The following is a 24411-nucleotide window of genomic DNA, read 5'->3' as shown; positions in this document are numbered from 1 at the left end:
CCCTCCGACGAAATAAAACAGGCAAAGTGTCAATACAGGACTAAGATTGAACCCTACTACACCGGCTCTGACGCTCATCGGATGTGGCAGGGCTTGCAAACTATTACGGACTACAAAGGGAAGCCCATCCGCGAGCTACCCAGTGACACGAGCCTACCAGACGAGCTAAATTACTTCTATACGCGCTTCGAGGCAAGCAACCCTGAAGCACGCATGAGAGCACCACCTGTTCCGGACGACTGTGTGATCACGCCCTCTGTAGCCGAAGTGAGACAATATTCACAAGGCCGCAGGGCCAGACAGATTCCAGGATGTGTACTCTGAGCATGCACTGGCCAACTGGCAAGTGTCTTCACTGACATTTTCAACCTGTCCCTGACCGAGTCTGTAATACCTACATGTTTCAAGCAGACAACCATAGTCCCTGTGCCCAAGAACACCAAGGTAACCTGCCTAAATGACTACCGACCCGTAGAAATCACATCTGTAGCCATTAAGTGCTTTGAAAGGCTGGTCATAGCTCACATCAACACCATCATCCCAGAAACCATTGACCCACTCCAATTTGCATACCGCCCCAACAGATCCACAGATGACGCAATCTCTATTGCACTCCACACTGGGGGTACTTCATTTTAAGTATTGTGTACTTAAAGTATGTTACCCATCCTGACAATCTAATCCTTAGCTTCTGAAAGTGCAATTCAAGTGAGAAAATAAACACAGTAATACATCACAGAGTACATATCTGTAATATCTGCATAAGTACAACGTCGTTGCTAGTTGTAACACAGGATTTAGCTATATAGAGTTAAGTAACTTTAAAGTTACCGATGAGCAATTTCTATATAATTACTTACTACTCATTACCAAGTGAAAATACCTAAAAACAAAGATGAGCTTCTCCTTTAGTCAACTTTATTGCAACATGTAAAAAGCCCTTACATTTTACAAAATGACGAGGATTTCTGTTAGATTAATAATTTGATTCATTAGATGAAATGATGATATAGGCCTACTCAATAACATAAAACATAACTATTCTAGTGGTTGTGTGTAGTAGTCTAGTTAGCTAATTTAGAAAAATAGGATTGTCTTTTTCTTCCCTTTTTAACATTACAAGTAACAATGGAAATCGACAACTCTAGGTCTTCATCTGTTTCTTTGTTGTAAGCATTTACCCATCCTGGAGTCTGAGACCTTGTGGGAATCTGTGGTAGAGAAGAAGAAGAAGAAGAATGTAGCTATGACAAACAGAGGGGTTGGGAAACACTGTGGCACTGTTCAACTGACATGGCCAATGAGGAAGGAGCTTACCCAACAACTTTGAGGCACAGTTAGCCTAGATATTGTATGGAGAAAAAAACAATACTATATGGTGCAATAAAACATTAGCAAATTCGTTTAGCTGTAGCAGAGCTGTATGTCCCATCCACCCCCTTCAGGATGTCTTTCTCCATGTGGTGCTTGGCCAGGAGCCCATCAACGGCAGCTTTCATGGTGGGCATTGTCTATTGGTGGTCAGCATGGGGAGAAGCTGTCAGAGGCAGAGGTGTGCTTGGCAGATCTGAAAGAGAGGCACAAAGTTATTTAAATTAGACTTTATTTCACTTGACAATTCAATATAATTCAAACTTCATGCTGATGATCTGTACAACATGAGACAGATAGCAAAACAGTATAAATATATTAAAACATATGGAATATAATACAGATACAGATTATGCACATGTGGTGGTTTCAAATAATAATTTTACTACTACTACCTAGCGTGCTCTATTCCTGCATTTCCTGAAACTGTCTGATAAAACTTGCTAGTTGTTATTGTTCTATAGGCTTTCCTCCTCCTCGCTGGTCTGCAGATGCTTGACTACTTGATTATTTTGTTGTGGCTGTAACATTTCACGGACACTGCGTTAGAACAGTGGTTCCCAAACTTTTTCTAATCCCGTACCCCGTACCCCTTCCAACATTCAACCTCCATCTGTGTACCCCCTCTAGCACCAGGGTCAGCAGACTCTCAAATGTTGGTTTTTGCCATTATTGTAAGCCTGCCACAAACACACACTATACGATACATTTATTAAACATAAGAATGAGCATGAGTTTGTCACAACCCGGCACATGGGAAGTGACAAAGAGCTCTTATAGGACCAGGGCACAAATAATAATCCATAATTTTGCTCTTTATTTAGTCTTCTTACATATAAAACTTCATTTGTTCATCAAAAATTGTGAATAACTCACCACAGGTTAATGAGAAGAGTGTGCTTGAAAGGATGCACATAACTCTGCAATGTTGGGTTGTATTGGAGAGTCGCAGTCTTAAATAATTTTCCACACACAGCCTGTGCCTGTATTTAGTTTTCATGCTAGGTACTTGGTTGCAAAGGGCATCAGTGTCTTTGCAACCACGTAAACCTCCAAGTCAGGATACTCTGAGCACAGCCCAATCCAGAAATCTGGCAGTGTCTTCTGATGAAATTAAATTTTCACAGAAATGCTTGTAGCGATTTCAATGAGGTTCTCTTGTTCAGATATCAGTAAGTGGACTGGAAGCAGGGCATGAAAGGGATAACGAATCCAGTTGTTTGTGTCATCCGTTTCAGGAAAGTACCTGCTTTATTGCGCACCCAACTGATTCAGGTGGTTCGCTATATCACATTTGACATTGTCCGTAAGCTTGAGTTCATTTGCACACAAAAAAATCATACAATGATGGAAAGACCTGTGTGTTGTCCTTGTTAATGTAGACAGAGAAGAGCTCCAACTTATTAATCATAGCCTCAATTCTGTCCCGCACATTGAATATAGTTGCGGAGAGTCCCTGTAATCCTAGATTCAGATCATTCAGGCGAGAAAAAACATAACCCAGATAGGCCAGTCGTGTGAGAAAGTCATCATCATGCAAGCAGTCAGACAAGTGAAAATGATGGTCAGTAAAGACAATTTTAAGCTTGTTTAAAAAAAATGGTCAATACTTTGCCCCTTGATAACCAGCACACAGTATGTTGTAAAAGCGTAACATGGTCGCTGCCCATATCATTGCATAGTGCAGAAAATACATGAAAGTTCAGGGCCTTGCTTTAACAAAGTTAACCATTTTCGCTGTAGTGTCCAAAACGTCTTTCAAGCTGTCAGGCATTCCTTTGGCAGCAAGAGCCTCTCGGTGGATGCTGCAGTGCACCCAAGTGGCGTCGGGAGCAACTGCTTGCATGCGCGTTACCACTCCACTATGTCTCCCTGTCATGGCTTTTGCGCCATCACTACAGATACCAACACATCTTGACCCCCAAAGTCCATTTGATGTCACAAAGCTGTCCAGTACTTTAAAAATATCCTCTCCTGTTGTCCTGGTTTCCAGTGGTTTGCAGAAGAGGATGTCTTCCTCAATTGACCCCCCCATAAACATAACGGACATATACCAGGAGCTGTGCCAGGACCGCCACGTCTATTGACTCATCCAGCTGTAACGCATAGAATTCACTGGCTTGTATGCGAAGCAGTAATTGTTTCAAAACATCTCCTGGCATGTCACTGATGCGTCGTGAAACAGTGTTGTTTGATGAAGGCATTGTCTGTATAGTTTTTTTTACCTTTTCCCCCAGCATTGTCCCAGCCATATCCGCGGCAGCAGGAAGAATTAAGTCCTCCACAATAGTATGGGGCTTGCCTGTCCTAGCCACTTGGTAGCTCACCATATAAGACTATTCTAGCCCCTTCTTATTAATGGTATCTGTTTCTTTTATACATGTCTTACTACTCGAAAGTCATCTTAATTTTCATTCAAGAAACTCCTGTAGCTTTTTTTTCAAATTGGCATGTTTGGTTTCCAAATGTCTGCGCAAGAGTGAAGGTTTCATCGAGTTGTTAGATGGTACTTTTACACATCTAATGCTCTGTGGCTGAGGAAAGGCACTCCTCCCAATATAAGTGAACCCAAAATCAATGTAGTTCTCATCATATTTGCACCTCTTCGATGGTCCAACGTCCCTGTCTGTTCGGTGCTTTCCCGGGTAAGGGGGTAGTAGCTCTTCGGCTACATCAGATTCACAACTTTCAGTGTCCATGCTAGCTGGACTAACAACAAATGTAGAATTACTGATGCTAGCATTGGTTGTGCTCGTGGAAGCAGAACAACTTGTCGTCGACTGGTGCAGGTGTAGTACTGCTGCTAGTAGCAGTACTACCAGTAGAGCTGGTATGTATCTCTATGGATGCAGGCCTTTTTTGACCAATTATCAATTTTCGAGCAAACAGAAAGAGCAGAAGCTATGTTTGGCTACATACGGACCGTTAGTGGAATCCCCGCGAGAGAGTAACGGTTAATGTGATTGGATGTTAATTATTTGACTAGGCTACCTGTATTTGTCATTGTGTTGTTATTTCGAACACTAGATGGTTAAATTTTATTTTTGGCAGTGAAACGAGACTATTCAGGCGATAAACAAACCTCACCCAAATGTATAACCTGTTGGAAAAGATAAATGGACTGTTTGAAAATGTGAAAAAAAATGTGAATCACATATTTATTTGGCGTACCCCCGACGGCATTGCGAGTGTACCTCAGTTTGGGAATACCTGCAGTAAAACAACAACTAGCTAGCTTTATCAGATGCACATTTTGATAAAAAAAATAAGCTCATTTAGCAAGCCAATACATTGTTTATCTTTACATTAGTTCAACATTGAAATCTAGCTGAGAAAACGGACCTATATCTCTGAAGCAGTTTGCGCTCACCTCGTCAGGGCACTGCAACAGCAAGATAGAAGCAGCTGCAAATCTGATCTTCCCTGCAGTCTTGTCTAAATTCTACAGGGAGCTAGCCTGTTATACTCAAAACATTAGCTAGCCTACTTGAACAAAGAGATCTCAGCTCGCTAACTAGGAAAGCCAACCAACTACACAACAAATATACACAGCACAAACAATTATTTTCTAAATTAATGTTAGTCTCAACCAAATGACAAGTACATAGACCTATTGCTCTGTTACACAACGTAACAACTATTCGTTACAGGCTAATGGTAGCTAGTTAACCAGCTTAGTAGTGGTAAAACAAGTGTTTTCACAGCATTTTTACTCAAATCTTCTCACCAACGCCTTGCTGTAACAAATTTAAACCATATTTAGCGACATCTCCTCCCTCCCCAGAGTTAACGAAGCATCGCGGCGGGCCGGAAGTCAAACGGAAATTAAACCCCTGGTAGGAAGTGGAATGGAATGTGGGAGGTGCTAGAATGCATTAACTCTATTTAAAGTATTTTTTTAAACGTGAGCTAGTTTTTGCCATTTGGCGTGGGTAATCAGACTACAGAGCCCTTTATTTCAGAGGTGTGTCGAAGAGGTGGTCGGTTTTAAATTAGCTAACACTTATCACATGGTTTGAGCAGGCTGAAATATGCAGGCTGAAAAATTGTGCCCCAAAATGCATGATAACAGTGCCTAAAAGTAGTTGATACATCACTACAGTCATTTTCTCTGGAGTATTTTGCTGCTCTAACAAGGCAAGAAAGACAACGGGAAAAATATGTTTACAGATTCCCCACAATCATGAAACACCATTGGTAAAACCAATGAGATAAGACTCAAAAATTGTCAGAAAAGCGAAGAAACCTTTTTGCCTGTCAAGACCTGAACCCAGACTGCTGTCACTGGTAAGTCAAGTCTGATCGATTTCGAGTTTAGTTTAGCAGTTATGCTAACCAGGTGTTAACAACAACACTACAGTAATTTAGCCAAAATTAGCTAGCTAGATGGCTTGTAAGTCTAGTTATTAGCATGTTGCGTAAGTTTCAAGTTTTGGGGAAGCTATTTATAACATGACATCCCTCAGTTAGACAAGACAGTTGTCAATAAAAAGGTCAAAATCTGTCGCTCTTCCCCTGAACAAGGCAGTTAACCCACTGTTCCTAAGGCGTCATTGTAAATAAGAATGTGTTATTAACTGACTTGCCTAGTTAAATAAAGGTGACATTTTTTTTTTTTAAATGCTATGTTTTGCCAATCTGAATGATTCTGTTGTGCCATTTGAGTAGAGCGCACCTTCACCTTGTCATCATGACAAAAGTGCCCCCTTAAACTATATGAATATATAAAATGTCATTTGAAACGTGTAAAATACTTGTTTATATTGCAAACATACTGTACTTGAAAAGTACAGTAGGCTATATTGTTATATGGGGGAAATGAAGAGCGTTATGTCATCTCTACTTTGCCTAGCCCCATTGAATAAAAATTATTTCTTACAGCCTAACTATTTTCTTTCTTTTACAATTCAAACATTTTAGCATAGACAATGTAATTGTTGTTGTAGTCTTAGGCAAACCATATTCATTATCACAGTGGCACCTCCAGGTGCCACTCAGACCTTCTGGGAGAAAAGTATCTGGCATTTAACTTGGTAGCAGTAGTTGTGTGTATGTTTTAAGCTAAGGGTCCCATCATCTCCTGCTTCCAGACATTTCACAACCTAGATTACAAAGGGTGAATTTGCAGTGAACATTTTCATGTCAGCACAAGGCATGTGCAAAATCCAGTATAATGATTAGCCTCATATACATTGTCTACTGGTATCGTTTTTAAATTGAGAACATATAGCTGAACAATATGTAAACAATGTGTGAGTAAAGCTATTCTTTGCTTCGGATGCACATTGTCAAGGAGTGCATTGCAAATGCCAGTAAGGCTAATGCCAATATACTCTAGGCCAGTGGTTCCCAACGCCGGTCCTCGAGTACCTCCAACAGTACAGCTTAGTGTAGCACCGAACACCGGTGTAGCAGAGTTCTGTTCCAGTGCAGCGATAGCACACTTGATTAACTATTTAGGTTTGATTCATTTAATCAGGTGTGTCAGTGCTGGGTTTGGAACAGCGGGGTTGGCCTGCTCCAGTTGTAATAGGTTTATACATTGTGTGACTTTTAAACTACTTTTGTTCACAAAATATGTTAGCATAGGCCTGAGGGCACACGCTCTCTAGTAGGCTTCAATTGAAGATGTGGCAATATTGTCTGCTATTATCCTCAGTAGTTTTACATACAGATTGTCAGACCCCGGTGGCTTGTCATTGTTGATAGACAACAATCATTTTTTCACCTCTTCCACACTGACTTTACGGAATTCAAAAGTACAATTCTTGTCTTTGATAATATGGTCCGATATACTTGGATGTGTAGTGTCAGCATTTGTTGCTGGCATGTCATCCCTATCTTTGAAAAAGTCATTAAAGTAGTTTGCAATATCTGTGGGCTTTGATGAATGAGCCATCTGATTCAATGAATGAAGGAGCCAAGTTGGCTTTTCCCCCCAAAAAATTAATTTAAGGTGCCCCAAAGCTTTTTACTATCATCCTTTATATAATTTCTTTGTTTCATAGTGTAGTTTATTTTTATTTAGTTTAGTCACATGATTTCTTAATTTACAGTACGTTTGCCAATCAGTTGGGCTGCCAGACTTAATTGCCATACCTTTTGCCTCATCCCTCTCAACCATACAATTTTTCAATTCCTCAATCATCCAGGGGATTGAACAATTTTTACAGTCATTTTCTTAATGGGTGCATGCTTATTAGTAACTGGAATAAGTGGTTTCATAAATGCGTCAAGTGCAGTGTCTGGTTGCTCCTCATTACACACCACAGACCAGCAAATGTTATTTCATAAATCATTATGAATAGATCCACCATTGAGCACAAAAACAACACTTGTTACAGAATATTTTACATAGAAATAACATCTGTCAGACAAACCATGCCTGACAACATGATCCATAATCAACATATGAATCACTACAAAACTTCTTGTATGACCTCTTATACACTATATTAGGCCCAGCCTTTGGAACTTTGGTTTTCCTAGATATGGATCTTTGCCTTTCGATGGATCCATTTGTGGTTTCAAGGTGGGTGGGAAAGGAGTTGGGTGAAAGTGAATCAGTGAAGGTAACCTATACTGGACTTGAGAATGCGGGCGCTCCGTTTCACGTAACTTGAGTCAAGATCTATTTCTTGCTTTGCTCTTAGGAACAGGGCGCCATTAAAATTAGTCATTTCTGGGGTATCGTTAAGTGTGGAGGTGGAGCAATTGAAGTTGAAGATTCCTGGTGTTTGTGAGACAGAGTCTTTACCTGACAAAGTCATGTTAGGATATATCAGTTATCCTTTTAGAGCTTTTGTGACGAATCCACTGCACTGTTTCCGGTGCAACGCTTATGGTCATGTCGCAGCAGTTTGTAGGAGGGAGATTCCAAGATGGGAAGTGTGCAGGAGGGTATGAGATTGTGTAGTTTCGGTGGATACAATTGTGTGTCAACTGTAAGGATGCCCATGTTGCTGTGGATTGGAAGTGTCAGGTGCGAGAGTGGTAGGCTGAGGAGGCTAGAGTCAGAGTAGTGCAGGAGGTGTCGTATGCTGAGGCAGTGAAGAAAGTAGAGGAGGATGGGTCAAAGGTGAGGGATCCTGAGAGGATCCCTGTTAGTAGTAGATCTGTGCCAGCACTGAGGGATAAGCCAACAAGTGATATATGCTTCTTAGGGTTTTATTAGTAATGACTATCTACTGTACCGCAGAAATGGAATGTAAGTCTCAGAAAATAGATGTTGTGGTGGCAGCTGCAGGGAAGTATTTGGGTATACAAGATTTGACTTCAGAAGAGTTAGTTTGTGTTGTGTGGTGGTGGCCTGTCCTCCCAGGTTGTTGGCATGGTGCAGGAGCAGATAGGGTCAAAGTAGTTTTGTTAGCTTTATATTGTTTGTTTGCTTGCCATGTTATGCTATGTAGCCATTGATACATTAGCCTGCTATAGCTTCGGCCTACCATGCCGCATGCTATTGCACCCCCTTTCTGGCCATTTATTGTTAACTCCTGCTATATTTATGCATAGCTTTACCTTTACCCATTTATATGCATTGATTATTGTCATTATTAACAGACAAGTTAATTATGTATTTTCTTAGCTGTTATTGCCATTTATTATTTGCACCTCTCTGTCTCCTTTTTAGATAATCCATACTCCATACAAAGCCAACCAATTCTCAATAAGTCTAATGTCAACAACTTTCCATCATTCCCTGCCATGTATCATCTCCATTATCTGAATCTGTAAAGGCTCTTAAACTTAACTGCATCTCTGCCACCGCCTGCACTTTAACTGGAGTCCCACAGTAGATGGGCATCCCCACAATCTTGTATCTGAACAATATTGTGTCACAGGCTAGGACCCAAGTTCTAGGGGAGAACATGCAGGAAATGTATACAATGGAAAGGGGGATACCTAGTCAGTTGTACAACTGAATGTCTTCAACTGAAATGTGTCTTCCACATTTAAACCAACCCCTCTGAGTCAGAGAGGTGCGGGGGGCTGCCTTAAACTCTCTGGGGTATGTGGGACGCTAGCGTCCCACCCGCGGGACACACTATTCAACAGCAAATAGCAGGGCGGCAAATTCAAAACAACAAAAATCGCATAATTCAAATTTCTCAAACATACAACTATTATATCCCATTTTAAAGATACACTTCTCGTTAATCCAACCACATTGTCCGATTTCAAAAATACTTTACGGCGAAAGCATAACATTAGATTATGTTAGGGCAGCGCTGAGACAAGAAAAACCACACAGCCATTTTCCAAGCAAGGAGAGGCGTCACAACAACCAGAAATACAGCTAAAATGAATCACTAACCTTTGACGATCTTCATCAGATGACACTCCCAGGACTCAATGTTACACAAGAAATGTATGTTTTGTTCGATTAAGTTCATATTTATATCCAAAAACCCCATTTTACATTGGCGTGTGATGTTCAGAAAATGTTTTGCCTCCAAAACCCCCGGTGAATGAGCACATCAATTTACAAAAATACTCATCATAAACGTTGATAAAATTTACAACAGTTATTGAAAGAATTATAGATACACTTCTCCTTAATGCAACCGCTGTGTCAGATTTCAAAAATAGCTTTACGGCGAAAGCACATTGTTCAATATTCTGAGTACAGAGCTCAGCCATCAAAGCAAGCTATACATTTACCCGCCAAGTTCTGGAGTCAACAAAACTCAGAAATAGTATTATAAATCTTCACTTACCTTTGCGGATCTTTGTCGGAATGCAATCCCACAAGAAATGTTCATTTCGTTCGATAAACTCCATATTTATGTCCAAATACCTCCGTTTTGTTCGCGCGTTCAGATCACTATTCCAAAGGCACAATGCGCGAGCGCAAAACCCAAGACGAAAAGTCAAAAAGTTCCATTACCGTTCGTAGAAACATGTCAAACAATGTTTACAATCAATCCTTAGGGTCTTTTTATCATAAATATTCGATAATATTCCAACCGGACAATAGCGTATTCATTACAGAGGAAAAAGAAGGAACGGCGCACCTGTGTGACTGCGCAGTAAACAACTAATTTGCCTCAGGCAGTCCACTTGTTGAGTCAGCTCTTATTCTCTCCCCAGTAACAGTAGAAGCATGAAACAAGGTTCTAAAGACTGTTGACATCTAGTGGAAGCCTTAGGAAGTGCAAAATGAACCCGAAGTCACTGTATGCTGTATAGGCAATCACTTGAAAAACTACAAACCTCAGATTTCCACACTTCCTGGTTGGATTTTTCTCAGGTTTTTTCCTGCCATATGAGTTCTGTTATACTCACTGACATCATTCAAACAGTTTTAGAAATGTCAGTGTTTTCTATCCAAATCTACTAATAATATGCATATCCTACCTTCTGAGCCTGAGTAGCAGGCAGTTTATTACGGACACACCGGACATCAAAATACTGCCCTCTACCCTAGAGTAGTTAATCAACATCCATGTCTTCACTACCCAGTGAACATTTGGTTAACTGCTTTGCTTGGTGGCAGAACAACAGATTTTTACCTTGTCAGCACAGGGATTCGATCCATCAACCTTTCAGTTAATTACTGGCCCAACGCTCTAACCACTAGGCTACCTGCCGGACATGTAGAGTGTCTGCAGGCGAAGGAATCCAAGATGTGGAAATGAAGGTCATGGTAAACCCACAAAAGGGTGGAGGGAATGAAAGGTATTCTTGAGGACTCCATGGTATTGGAAAGGCCTTCAATACAGCCTGCAGAGTTGGCTTCCCTCCAGCAGGATCCAGGAATGTTAAGTGTAAAGAAGGTGGACTTTGTGAATTTTATGGCAATGGTGATCAATGTCACACATAACGTGGAGGGAAATTCCAGGAAGATGGACATTATTGTGGATTCGGCAGAGCGGTTACTGGGACTAAAATGTGTGTGTGTGTGTGTGTGTGTGTGCTGTACGGCATCGTTGCTGTTTTATTTCTGTGAGCAACCATTTTGTAACCATGCTGTCTTGAAGAAATGTTTGAGGTGTGGTCGATTTGTTCATAATAGTATGTCCCTTTAATGGGCCTTGAACCTGTCTTACGTTTAGATGTTACAATTGTAATCAAATGTTTATATTTTTGCTAAGGTGTTGTCTGGTCCGTTCCATTGCTCAGAACTGTTGACTCAACTTAATAGGCGGCCTGTGACACACCTGTGTCGGCAGGTGTTACTACAGTCATGTTCGCAAAAACACTTCAGCAAATACTACAGTCATGTCTGCAAAAAACACTACAGTTATTACTACTGTAAAGTCCGCAAAAACACAACACTTTACTTTGGAATTGAGCTCACTAATTCAACCATTTTGAATAGAGAAAAGGAATCATTCTCCTGTTTTGTGTTACTGTGTGTATCGCAATGAGCATGGAAAAAAGAAAGAAAACCAGAGAATTATCTGAGGAGGTTGTAGCCAAGCGTGAACAATCTCAAGGCTACAGAGACCTTGCTGTTCCTGTTTCCACCGTATGTAATGTTGGCCCATGCCACTGTAGCCAACCTCCCTGGATTTGGCAGCAAGAGACCTTGATGGAAGATTGCAGCGAAGGATTGTTTGGATGGTGGAGAAAGCACCTCAGTCAACTGACACCCAGATTCAAGTTGACCTTCAGACACAATGTACAACAGTTTCAACTCGCACCATCCGTCGCCAACTCAATGAAAGGGGGTTATATTACTTCTAAGATGGGGTTATATTACTTCCAAGATGGCGTAGCAGTTCAGACGTCCTCTACCCTCCTCTTGTCGTGTCCCGTGTATATATATATTTACATATTTTTTTTTCTTCACTTATCTTTTTATATATATATATATATATATTCTTTTTTTAATTCTAAAAACTCAACCTCAAAGCACTCTCCTGCAACCCGCCTCACCAATTTAAAAAAAGAAAGTATTATTTACCTAATCTGAATTCCACAACAGAAGCTAGCAAGAGGTTAGCCATTTTCACTGGCTAACGTTGAAGTTCAGCTAGCCACGGTTAGCTGTCCTCAGCTATCCATTAGCTCGAAAAGCTATCGCCAGTTTTTGTACAGCGCGACTCAGACCAGAGCATACCGGACCTATTCTCTCTCCTTTCCCCGATTTCTACCGCAGGCTCTGGACATTTACACCTGGATCTTGCAGCTAACTAGCTGCTACCTGAGTGACTATTGGCAACGTCGGTCACGGAATTAACACACATTATTACGGAGCTAGCCAGCTAGCCAGCTGAAGAGTTCCGTCAGCCACTCCTGGGCTATTCCTGAGCTAGCCAGCTGAAGTGTCTCCTGGGCTACAACTCACCTATCCTGACCCGTTTTACTGCCGATCCGAGCCCCATCGGGTCTTCACAACTGGACCACCGACTTTATCTGCCCGAGGGAGTTATCCAACTGGCCCCTCCGTCGCGACGTAACCTGATCGCCCATCTGCGGCCCGCTAATCGTTAGCTGTCTTTTCGGCTGCGATCTGAATAGGCCTATCGGACACTTTTCTTGGGCCACTATAACTAACTATTTTGCCAACTTGGACAGGTCCCCCCTTCCACACGGAACCCCACTAACCCACAGACGGAAACGCACGAGCTGGCTAAAAACAGACCTCCCTCCCATCTTCCACCAGCTTGCTACCTATGGCCCGGCTAGCTGTCTGAATCTCACTGGACCCTTTGATCACTCGGCTAAGCATGCCTCTCCTTAATGTCAATATGCCTTCTCCATTGCTGTTCTGGTTAGTGTTTATTGGCTTATTTCACTGTGGAGCCTCTAGCCCTGCTCATTATACCTTGTCCAACCTCTCAGTTCCTCCACCCACACATGCTATGACATCTTCTGGTTTCAATGATGTTTCTAGAGACAATATCTCTCTCACAATCACTAAATGCCTAGGTTTACCTCCTCTGTACTCACATCCCACCATACCTTTGTCTGTACATTATACCTTGAAGCTATTTTATCGCCCCCAGAAACCTGCTCCTTTTTCTCTCTATTCTGGACGTCACAGACGACCAATTCTTATAGCTTTTAGCCGTACCCTCATACTTATTCTTCTCTGCTCCTCTGGGGATGTAGAGGTGAATCCAGGCCCTGCAGTGCCTGGCTCCACTCCTACTCCCCAGGCGCTCTCTTTGATGACTTCTGTAACCGTAATAACCTTGGTTTCATGCATGTTAACATTAGAAGCCTCCTCCCTAAGTTTGTTTTATTCACTGCTTTAGCACACTCCGCCAACCCGGATGTCCTAGCTGTGTCTGAATCTTGGCTTAGGAAGTCCACCAAAAACTCTGAAATCTTCATCCCTAACTACAACGTTTTCAGACAAGACAGAACGACCAAAGGGGGCGGTGTTGCAATCTACTGCAGAGATAGCCTGCAGAGTTCTGTCCTGCTATCCAGGTCTGTACCCAAACAATTTGAACTTCTACTTTTAAAAATCCACCTCTCCAAAAACATGTCTCTCACCGTTGCCGCCTGCTATAGACCCCCCTCGGCACCTAGTTGTGCTCTGGACACCATATGTGAACTGATTGCCCCCCATCTATCTTCAGAGCTCGTGCTACTAGGTGACCTAAACTGGGACATGCTTAACACCCCAGCCATCCTACAATCCAAGCTTGATGCCCTCAATCTCACACAAATTATTAATGAACCCACCAGGTACAACCCCAAAGCCGCAAACACTGGCACCCTCATAGATATCATCCTAACCAACGTGCCCTCTAAATACACCTCTGCTGTTTTCAACCAAGATCTCAGCGATCACTGCCTCATTGCCTGCACCCGTAATGGGTCAGCGGTCAAACGACCTCCACTCATCACTGTCAAACGCTCCCTGAAACATTTCAACGAGCAAGCCTTTCTAATCGACCTGGCCCTGGTATCCTGGAAGGATATTGACCTCATCCCGTAAGTAGAGGATGCCTGGTTATTTTTTTTAAATGCCTTCCTCTCCATCTTAAATAAGCATGCCCCTTTCAAGAAATTTAGAACCAGGAACAGATATAGCCCTTGGTTCTCCCCAGAACTGACTGCCCTTAACCAACACAAAAATATCCTGTGGCGTTCTGCATTAGCATCGAACTGCCCCCGCGATATGCAACTTTTTAGGGAAGTTAGAAACCAATACCAATACTACCCACAGGCAGTTAGAAACGCCAAGGCTAGCTTTTTCAAACAGAAATTCGCTTCGTGCAACTCCAACTCTAAAAAGTTCTGGGACATTGTAAAGTCCATGGAGAATAAGAACACCTCCTCCCAACTGCCCACTGCACTGAGGATAGGAAACTCTGTCACCACCGATAAGCCCACTATAATTGAGAATTTCAATAAGCATTTTTCTACGGCTGGCCATGCTTTCCACCTAACTACCCCTACTGCATTCAACAGCACTGCACCCCCCCACAGCTACTCGCCCAAGCCTCCCCCATTTCTCCTTCTCCCAAATCCATTCAGCTGATGTTCTGAAAGAGCTGCAAAATCTGGACCCCTACAAATCAGCTGGGCTTGACAATCTGGACCCTTTCTTTCTAAAATTATCTGCCGAAATTATTGCAACCCCTATTACTGGCCTGTTCAACCTCTCTTTCGTGTCGTCTGAGATTCCCATAGATTGGAAAGCAGCTGCTGTCATCCCCCTCTTCAAAGGAGGTGACACTCTTGACCCTAATTGCTACAGACCTATATCCATCCTACCCTGCCTTTCTAAGGTCTTCGAAAGCCAAGTCAACAAACAGATTACCGACCATTTCGAATCCCACCGCACCCTCTCCGCTATGCAATCTGGTTTCAGAGCTGGTCATGGGTGCACCTCAGCCACGCTCAAGGTCCTAAACGACATCGTAACCGCCATCGATAAGAAACAATACTGTGCTGCCGTATTCATTGACCTGGCCAAAGCTTTTGACTCTGTTAATCACCACATCCTCATCGGCAGACTCAGTAGCCTTGGTTTCTCAAACGATTGCGTCGCCTGGTTCACCAACTACTTCTCTGACAGAGTTCAGTGTGTCAAATCGGAGGGCCTACTGTCTGGACCTCTGGCAGTCTCTATGGGGGTACCACAGGGTTCAATTCTTGGGCCAACTCTTTTCTCTGTATACATAAATGATGTCGCTCTTGCTGCTGGTGAATCTCTGATCCACCTCTACGCAGACGACACCATTCTGTACACTTCTGGCCCTTCTTTGGACACTGTGTTAACAACCCTCCAGACGAGCTTCAATGCCATTCAACTCTCCTTCCGTGGTCTCCAACTGCTCCTAAACACAAGTAAAACTAAATGCATGCTCTTCAACCGATCGCTGCCTGCACCTGCCCGCCTGTCCAGCATCACTTCTCTGGACGGTTCTAACTTAGAATTTGTGGACAACTACAAATACCTAGGTGTCTGGTTAGACTGTAAACTCTCCTTCCAGACTCACATCAATCATCTCCAATCCAAAGTGAAATCTCGAATTGGCTTCCTATTTTGCAACAAAGCATCCTTCACTCATGCTGCCAAACATACCCTCGTAAAACTGACCATCCTACCAATCCTCGACTTCGGCGATGTCATTTACAAAATAGCTTCCAATACCCTACTCAACAAGCTGGATGCAGTCTATCACAGTGCCATCCGTTTTGTCACCAAAGCCCCATATACTACCCACCACTGCGACCTGTACGCTCTCGTTGGCTGGCCTTTGCTTCATAATCGTCGCCAAACACATTGGCTCCAGGTCATCTACAAGACCCTGCTAGGTAAAGTCCCCCCTTATCTCCGCTCACTGGTCACCATAGCAGCACCCACCTGTAGCACGCGCTCCAGCAGGTATATCTCTCTGGTCACCCCTAAAGCCAACTCCTCCTTTGGTCGTCTCTCCTTCCAGTTCTCTGCTGCCAATGACTGGAACGAACTACAAAAATCTCTGAAACTGGAAACACTTATCTCCCTCACTAGCTTTAAGCACCAGCTGTCAGAGCAGCTCACAGATCACTGCACCTGTACATAGCCCATCTATAATTTAGCCCAAACTACTACCTCTTCCCCTACTGTATTTATTTATTTTATTTATTTTGCTCCTTTGCACCATATTATTTATATTTTATCTTTGAACTTTCTTCAAACTACAAATCTACCATTCCAGTGTTTTTCTTGCTATACTTTATTTACTTTGCCACCATGGCATTTTTTTGCCTTTACCTCCCTTATCTCACATCATTTGCTCACATTGTATATAGTCTTATTTTTTTTTTTCTTCTACTGCATCATTGATTGTATGTTGTTTTACTCCATGTGTAACTCTGTGTTTTTGTATGTTGTCGAACTGCTTTGCTTTATCTTGGCCAGGTCGCAATTGTAAATGAGAACTTGTTCTCAACTTGCCTACCTGGTTAAATAAAGGTGAAATAAAAATAAAAATAAATAAAATATATGGTAGGAGACCCAGGAAGTCCCCACTGCTGAGAGAAATACATAAGAAAGCCCAACTGCAATTTGCCAAAACACCTGAACATGCCAAAATCCTTCTGGGAGAATGTCCTGTGGACTTAGACCAAATTAGAGCTTTATGGGAAAGCACACCATCTCTATGTTTACAAAAAACAACATTAATCCTTCAAAGAAAATAACACCTTCCCTATAGTCAAACATGGAGGAGGTTCAGTGATGTTTTGGGATTGCTTTGCTGGCATCATGAAATCAGGAGAATACCAAGGCATTTTGGAGGCATTGTGGAGCGCAATGTCGGACCAAGTGTCAGAAAGCTGGGTCTCCGTCAAATGTCATGGGTCTTCCAGCATGACAATGAGCCCAAACACACCCAGCAAAGGTTCAAGACAAAATGCTGGACTGTTCTGAAGTGGCCAGCAATGAGTCCAGATCTAAATCCCATTGAAAACCTGTGGAGAAGGCACTCTTCAAATCTGGGAGAACTGCAGCAGTTTGCACAAGAGGAGTGGGTCAAACTACCAATACAGAGGTGCAGGAAACTCATCAATGGCTATAGGAAGCGCTGGATTGCAGTTATTTTGACCAAAGGCTGTGCTACCAACTAGGGGTCCTAGTACCCCTGGTTTGGAACCACTACTATATCATACTACAGTCATGTCCTCAAAAACACTACAGTGAACACTGTAATATTCTACAGTCATGTCCGCAAAAAACACTTCAGTAAATACTACAGTATACTACAGTTATGTTTGCAAAAACACTACAGTGAATACTATAGTATACTATAGTCATGTCCACAAAAACACTACAAACACTGTGTTCCCTATGTTAACTTATTAAGCAGTAGTGGGAAAAGTACATTGTCATACTTGCGTAAAACTAAAGATACCTTAGAAAATAGAAAATGACTCAAGTAAAAGTGAAAGTCACCCAGTTAAATACTAGGCTTACTTGAGAAAGTCTAAAAGTATTTGGTTTTAAATACACTTAAGTATCAAAAGTAAATGCTATAAATAATTTCAAATTCCGTATATTACGCAAACCAGATTTGATTTCCTATTTTATTTATGGATAGCCAGTGGCATACTCAGACATTTACAAACAAAGCATGTGTTTACTTATCAAATCAAAGGCAGAAGTGATGACCTCGGTGTACGTTCTCTTGATAAGTGTGTGAATTGGAAAGTGAGTGAATCCTGTCTTGCTAAGAATTTGAAATGTAACGAGTACTTTTGGGTGTCAGGGAAAATGTATGTGAGTAAAAAGTACATATTTTCTTTAGGAATGTAGTGGAGTAAAATTAAAGGTTGCCCAAAAGAAGTTCAGATACCCATAAAACAACTTAAGTAGTACCTCAAAGTATTTTTACTTAGTTACATTATACCACTGTTATTAAGCACTCAGGCTCCCGAGTGGCGCAGCGCTCTAAAGCACTGCATCTCATTGCAGTCCTTGGTTCAAATCCAGGCTGCATCACATCTGGCTGTGATTGGGAGTCCCATAGGGTGGTGCACAAATGGCTGGGTTAGGCCATCATTGTAAATAAGAATTTGTTCTTAACTGACTTGCCTAGTTAAATAAAGGTAATATAAAGCTCTTATCAGTAACTTGTACATAAATTATTTCATTTTTCAAGGCTTTATTAACATTTTCAAAGGTGGGGCTTTAATTTAGGTGTGTAAAATGGTGTAATATGTTTGATTTTACTGTTTCTGTCATGGGAGACAGGTGGTATTATGCTGTCTTTCTCTCTCTCTCTACCCCCCTCTCCCTCACTGTTTAGTTTTGAAAGGCTCTCTTAAATGTTTGTCTCCTTCTATACATCCTGTCTCCCTAAATGGGGTCAAAATCTGAAATGTGCGTCAGAAGAAAGGCTGATTGGTTTGCGCTTCTTTTTATGCATGTAGACAGATATTGCAAACATTAAGGTCAAGCAACCACTTAAAGTGTAACAGCAGCAGTTTCATTTCCTGCTTGGGGTGCCTTGAAAAGTGCTCTACATTGGTATTTTACTGTCAATGCTCAATGTAGACTTGCTCTAGCATAGATAGCTACTACTCTTCATCAGTGGCTAACGGGGATTTGGTCAGGACCCACTGGAGGGTCACAGATGATGGTTTGTGGGTAGCCGCTGAATGGCCATCGAGTTCCAGTTTTCTCAGCTAGTCATAAAGTGCTAAACCTCAAGCCTATACTGTTTTAAGTACTCCTGTCCTCCTCCTTTTAAATTGGCCCTGAGGGAATTGATGGTCGTATTGAGTTGACATAAACCAGTAACAACAACCTCTTCATTGTGTCATCCAGAACACCAGGGGGCCATAGAGGTCCACCACATCAGTGCAGGTCACTTCTTCCAGCTGAAGTGTAGTGATTATGATGACGCTGAGGACCAAACCACTGTGACCTGGAGTAGAGGGGGGAACCAGACCCTTAACATGACCTCTGGGGTGGAGGTCAGAGGGGAGGTTCTGTGGTTTCTACCTACCCACACCTCCCATAACGGACACTACACTTGTGAGAGCAAGTAAGAAACCTCTCTAGGTTACTGTATGTAGTTGAGCAAATGCCTTTGTTAAAGCATATCAGATATTTTAGTTCATAAAGTGATTTCAAGAATGTTTGGAGATGATTCCAATATCGCACACAGATTGAACCAGGATGATTGTCATGAATCAGTCTTCACTTTCCAGATCCTAAATGTATTAATGTCTCACATTTAATAATTCTCAACTTTATTGTTTCAATAGTAAATGGAGAGCGCTGGTCATATGTTCATGTGTGTTATGACACAGGTACCCCAATGGATCGTGGGAGATGAAGTTTGTGTTGTCTGTGGACCCTGGGCCCTGTCCTGTCCCAGCTGAGAACAGGACTGTATCCCAGGGGATGAGTGAAGTGGTGTTCTGCAGACAGCAGGATGTCCTCGGTCTAGACCCCACAGCACACATCCGATGGTTCAAGGTAAGAGCAGACGCCCATCTAAACATACTCGTGCCATAAGGCCTGCATTACAATGTCATAGTAATGACATAACAGATGTCATGAACAATCATAAGAGCTGACATCAGCTTATGACATCAGCATGATACCTTGTGTCATTGCTGTCAAGTACTCAAAATTGGTAATAGAAAACAACATTGAAGACATTTGGGATAATTAGACAGGATTGCGTGAGCTAACTTTGACATACAGCATCTCTGATGGGATGTGCAGGACTGTAGTCCTGTCGACAAGCATGGAGAGACAATAATTGAAGAAGATGGTCCGAAGAGGCTCCGGTTGGTCAATGCTACTGAGAGCCATGCTGGAGTTTATACCTGCCTGGTAGAGTTCTCTCTGCAGGGGGGAAACTACACCGCTACCCACAGCACTCAGCTCAAAGTCAACAAAGGTAAAGCTAAACCTCCTTTTCAATTCTATGCCATGAGAATATATTTCTTCTCACCACACTTTCTGTGGCTGCAACCAAGAGTGAAATTGTAAATTGTTTATATTTTCAATTTATTTGTTATTCTCTGTTTGTTACAATTAGGTGATTTGTAACATTGTAAGGATTGGAGCATTTCTGTTTACCTGTACGTTATCGATACGGCTTTGTTTGACTATCTTGCCATACCTGTGTTGTCTTTGTATTGGCAGAAAAAGTCCCGTTGAAACCCCAAGTAACCTATCCAAGGAAAGAAACCGTTACGGTTGAACCAGGTGAGAAATGATGACATCATGCTTTTTAGTAGATAATACTAAAAAGGGCCATGACACAGCCACTGACTCATCAAGAGTGTTTTCTGTTTGACGGCAGGCTCAAGAGTAGAGCTGGTGTGTTCAGCGTTTCTGGGGGTCGGTGAAGGTACAGAGTCAGAGAGCTTTATGTTCTGGACGGTAGATGGAAGACATACTGACCACATAGAACAGCTCAACGTGACAAAGACAACAATGTGAGTACTCTTTTAAAACTGTAGTATACGCTCTGTATCTCAGTCTGTGTGTTTGTAGAGGTGTGTGCGTGTGTGGGTACACATGCGTGTACATGAGTATGTGTGTAGAGCTCTGTCCTACACTGTGACTGTGACCATCTCACTCTCTCACCACCTGAACCTCAGCCTTCCTAGGAGTAGTGGGGTCTATGGCCGGTCCACTCTGTCTATCTATGAGGTCCGTCCTGAGTTCCTCAACGTGACCATCAGCTGCATTGCCTTGAACGCCCTGGGTCAGGACGTAGGGTTTCTGTGGCTCCAACCAGGTAGGATCCCAAACACAGTCCTAAGTAACATGGAGGACTTCAAATCACCCATAAGAGTCTGTGTTTGAACAGGATGTTGGTCATGTCATTTGTGAGAGATTTGATTTAAGGTGCTGATATTGTTACAGTAACTTAGACTAGCTACTGTCAGTCAGCATATAATGTGATAACCTCTTCATAGCTCACTTCCTTCCTTTCTAGCCAATCACAGTGGTTTCTACACATGTCTGTGTCTCTGCCTGGCCTTTTCTATGGTCATTCTTGGAGTAGCGATGTGCTGCCTCTTTAAAGTGGACCTGGTGCTGGCCTATAGGAGACTGCGCCCCCTAGTGTCCAAAAAGAGAGGTGCGTAAACAGATCTTCCAAAATCACAAAAGATTCCTGGCTCTAAACCTGAAGGTCTCTGGCCATTTTCTAAATATGTATATTTATAATGGATAAAATATTTATCTTCTCCTTCTCTCCTCTTCTCCTCTCCGCTCCTCTCCTCTTTACTTCTCCAGCACCAGATGGAAAGCTGTATGATGCCTATGTCAGTTATGTCCATGGTGATGGGTTATCCAGGGCAGAGATGTTTGCTCTGCAGGTTCTACCTGAGGTGTTGGAGAGACGATACGGATACACACTTTTTGTCAGTGGCCGGGATGACCTCCCTGGGGAAGGTACACACACACATACACTTTGATTGATGTGAATGTTGATCTACTGCATTGTCCCTGTTCACAAAATAAAGTCCCATGTTTCTCTGTAGCGATCCATGATGTCACCTCAGAGACAATGCGGAGAAGCAGACGACTCATCATCATCCTGTCAGCCCAGAGTGTATCCCCTCTACACCCCAAAATGGATCCTGAGGACCAGTTACCACTGCACCAGAGCCCGCAGGACAGCCCTAGCTACGACCAGCAGATTGGCCTGTACGACGCTTTGATCCAAAATGGCCTCCGGGTTGTCCTGGTGGAGATAGATGGCAAGGTGGACTACACTTCCCTGCCCAAGTCACTGCACTACATCAGGAGGAAGCAGGGAGCGCTTAGGTGGAGGAGGCCCAGCTCTGGAAAGAGCAGCTCCACTGCGCACCCTAATGGCCATTTCTGGAAGTGTCTGAGATACCACATGCCCTTCAAACCCAAAGGGGATCTGAAACCGCAGCTAACACCTGGGATAAACTGTAGTATAGAACTGTATTAGTCATGTCTCTATTAGACATTATCTGACAATGTGTATATTGATGTATTCACATGGCTATTATGCCTATGGCTGGTGGGGCCAACCCTGATCCTGGAACCCTTGAATTATTGAATTATAGATTTATTTTTTTATATGTTTGAGATACCAATGTGATCGAGTGTTCTAAGAATTGTGCAAGAGCACTTGTGCAAATTGAGAGGCTTTTTCTTGTAGCAATCTGGCCTACAAGAAACATTTACACTCCTCCTGAATATAGTTTTGCTAATTTTGCTCATACTTTGCCCATTCTATTTCCAGTGTAATCGAGTGTCCTCTAAGAATTGTGCAAGAGCACTTGAGAGGCTTTTTCTAGCAATAACAGAGTTATTTGTGGAATGAGTCAGTGGAGTGGTACTGGTACAGCTGGCCTGGCGCTATGCTGTCTCAGTATAAACAGGATATCCTCTGGATGGTTTGGAAACAGCATGGTCTCAACCAAGGTTTTTACTGACTTAGTAAGTATATTTTCAATTAAAGAAGTAATCTCTAAATGGTACAGTAACTACATCTGTTTTGTCTTGTTTTTATTGTATAACTACTGTACATTATTAGTTCACTTTACACTGTACATTTGATAAATTATGAAATGTGATGAACTGGACTATTTTCTTCCAATTGTTCCATCAATAGTTGCTGAATATAATGATAGATATGTTTGAGACCTTTAAGTTAATGAAGTTTAATTAATGTTTGCCTCTGTGTGCATCTTTGAGAAAAAGTGTATGCTCTTGTGAATGCTGCATGTCAATTAAAAGTGTGTGTTTGATGGGTTAGACGAGTGATTCATTTCTGAGAAATCATGAAACCATAATCTCTAACCAATTATTATCACCAGTAGTTATTATCACCAGTAGTTTACACAGGAACAGCCTGTATGTATTTTGTATTTGTATTTATAATGGATCTTCCCAAGCAGCAGCTACTCTTCCTGGGGACCTGCAAAATTAAGGCAGTTATACAATTTTAAAAACATTACAATACATTCAAAACAGATTTCACAACACGCTGTGTGCCCTCCGATCCCTACGATCCCTACTATATATTTTATTTTTTATTTCTCCTTTATTTAAACCAGGTAGGTTAGTTGAGAACAAGTTCTAATTTACAACTGCGACCTGGCCAAGATAAAGCAAAGCAGTGTGACACAGACAACAACACAGAGTTACACATGGAGTAAACAATAAACAAGCCAATAACACAATAAACAAGTCAATGACACAGTAGAAAAAAAGAAAGTCTATATACAGTGTGCAAAAGGCATGAGGAGGTAGGCAATAAATAGGCCATAGGAGCAAATAATTACAATTTAGCAGATTAACACTGGAGTGATAAATGAGCATATGATGATGTGCAAGTAGAAATACTGGTGTGCAAAAGAGCAGAAAAGTAAATAAAATAAAAACAGTATGGGGATGAGGTAGGTAGATTGGGTGGGCAATTTACAGATGGACTATGTACAGCTGCAGCGATCGGTTAGCAGCTCGGGTAGCTGATGTTTAAAGTTGGCGAGGGAAATAAAAGTCTCCAACTTCAGCGATTTTTGCAATTCGTTCCAGTCACTGGCAGCAGAGAACTGGAAGGAAAGGCGGTCAAAGAGGTGTTGGCTTTGGGAATGATCAGCGAGATATACCTGCTGGAACGTGTGCAACGGGTGGGTGTTGTTATCGTGACCAGTGAACTGAGATAAGGCAGAGCTTTACCTAGCATAGACTTATAGATGACCTGGAGCCAGTGGGTCGAGCGACGAATATGTAGCGAGGGCCAGCCGACTAGAGCATACAGGTCGCAGTGGTGGGTGGTATAAGGTGATTTGGTAACAAAACGGATGGCACTGTGATAGACTGCATCCAGTTTGCTGAGTAGAGTAATGGAAGCTATTTTGTAGATGACATCGCCGAAGTCGAGGATCGGTAGGATAGTCAGTTTTACTAGGGTAAGTTTGGCGGCGTGAGTGAAGGAGGCTTTGTTGCGAAATAGAAAGCCGATTCTAGATTTGATTTTGGATTGGAGATGTTTAATATGAGTCTGGAAGGAGAGTTTACAGTCTAACCAGACACCTAGGTATTTATAGTTGTCCACATATTCTAGGTCAGAACCGTCCAGGGTGGTGATGCTAGTCGGGCAGGCAGGTGCGGGCAGCGAATGGTTGAAA

General features: G+C 42.3%; 1 protein-coding gene and 1 long non-coding RNA gene across 4 annotated transcripts in view; one reads left to right on the top strand and one right to left on the bottom strand.

The window, feature by feature from the left end:
• il-1rl (interleukin-1 receptor-like protein) overlaps positions 1-23032 on the top strand; it is a 29499-nt gene extending 6467 nt beyond the window's left edge. The window contains exons 1-10 of one of the 3 annotated variants that reach the window (XM_014173634.2): positions 5286-5658; positions 19094-19313; positions 19582-19750; positions 20003-20180; positions 20429-20491; positions 20589-20724; positions 20890-21029; positions 21231-21374; positions 21533-21691; positions 21781-23032. In XM_014173634.2, the coding sequence (XP_014029109.1) occupies positions 19225-19313; positions 19582-19750; positions 20003-20180; positions 20429-20491; positions 20589-20724; positions 20890-21029; positions 21231-21374; positions 21533-21691; positions 21781-22220 (1518 nt within the window). In that variant the 5' untranslated portion in view covers positions 5286-5658; positions 19094-19224 and the 3' untranslated portion in view covers positions 22221-23032. Of the gene's footprint in view, positions 1-5285; positions 5659-19093; positions 19314-19581; positions 19751-20002; positions 20181-20428; positions 20492-20588; positions 20725-20889; positions 21030-21230; positions 21375-21532; positions 21692-21780 lie in introns of those variants that run through there. The other 2 variants (XM_045707209.1, NM_001123633.1) reach the window with 2 other exon arrangements.
• LOC106586475 (uncharacterized) lies at positions 897-5218 on the bottom strand. Its single transcript, XR_001324203.2, has 3 exons — positions 5099-5218; positions 1318-1567; positions 897-1211 (listed from the first exon to the last, which is right to left on the bottom strand). It is a non-coding gene; the product is annotated as an uncharacterized lncRNA (long non-coding RNA).
• Positions 23033-24411: the final 1379 nt, after the last annotated feature.

This window comes from Salmo salar, chromosome ssa25 (genome assembly GCF_905237065.1).
Source record: "Salmo salar chromosome ssa25, Ssal_v3.1, whole genome shotgun sequence".
Taxonomy (NCBI): Eukaryota; Metazoa; Chordata; class Actinopteri; order Salmoniformes; family Salmonidae; genus Salmo; species Salmo salar.
The sequence above is the reverse complement of the archived record's forward strand: the minus strand, read 5'-3'. Positions and strand labels throughout refer to the sequence as shown.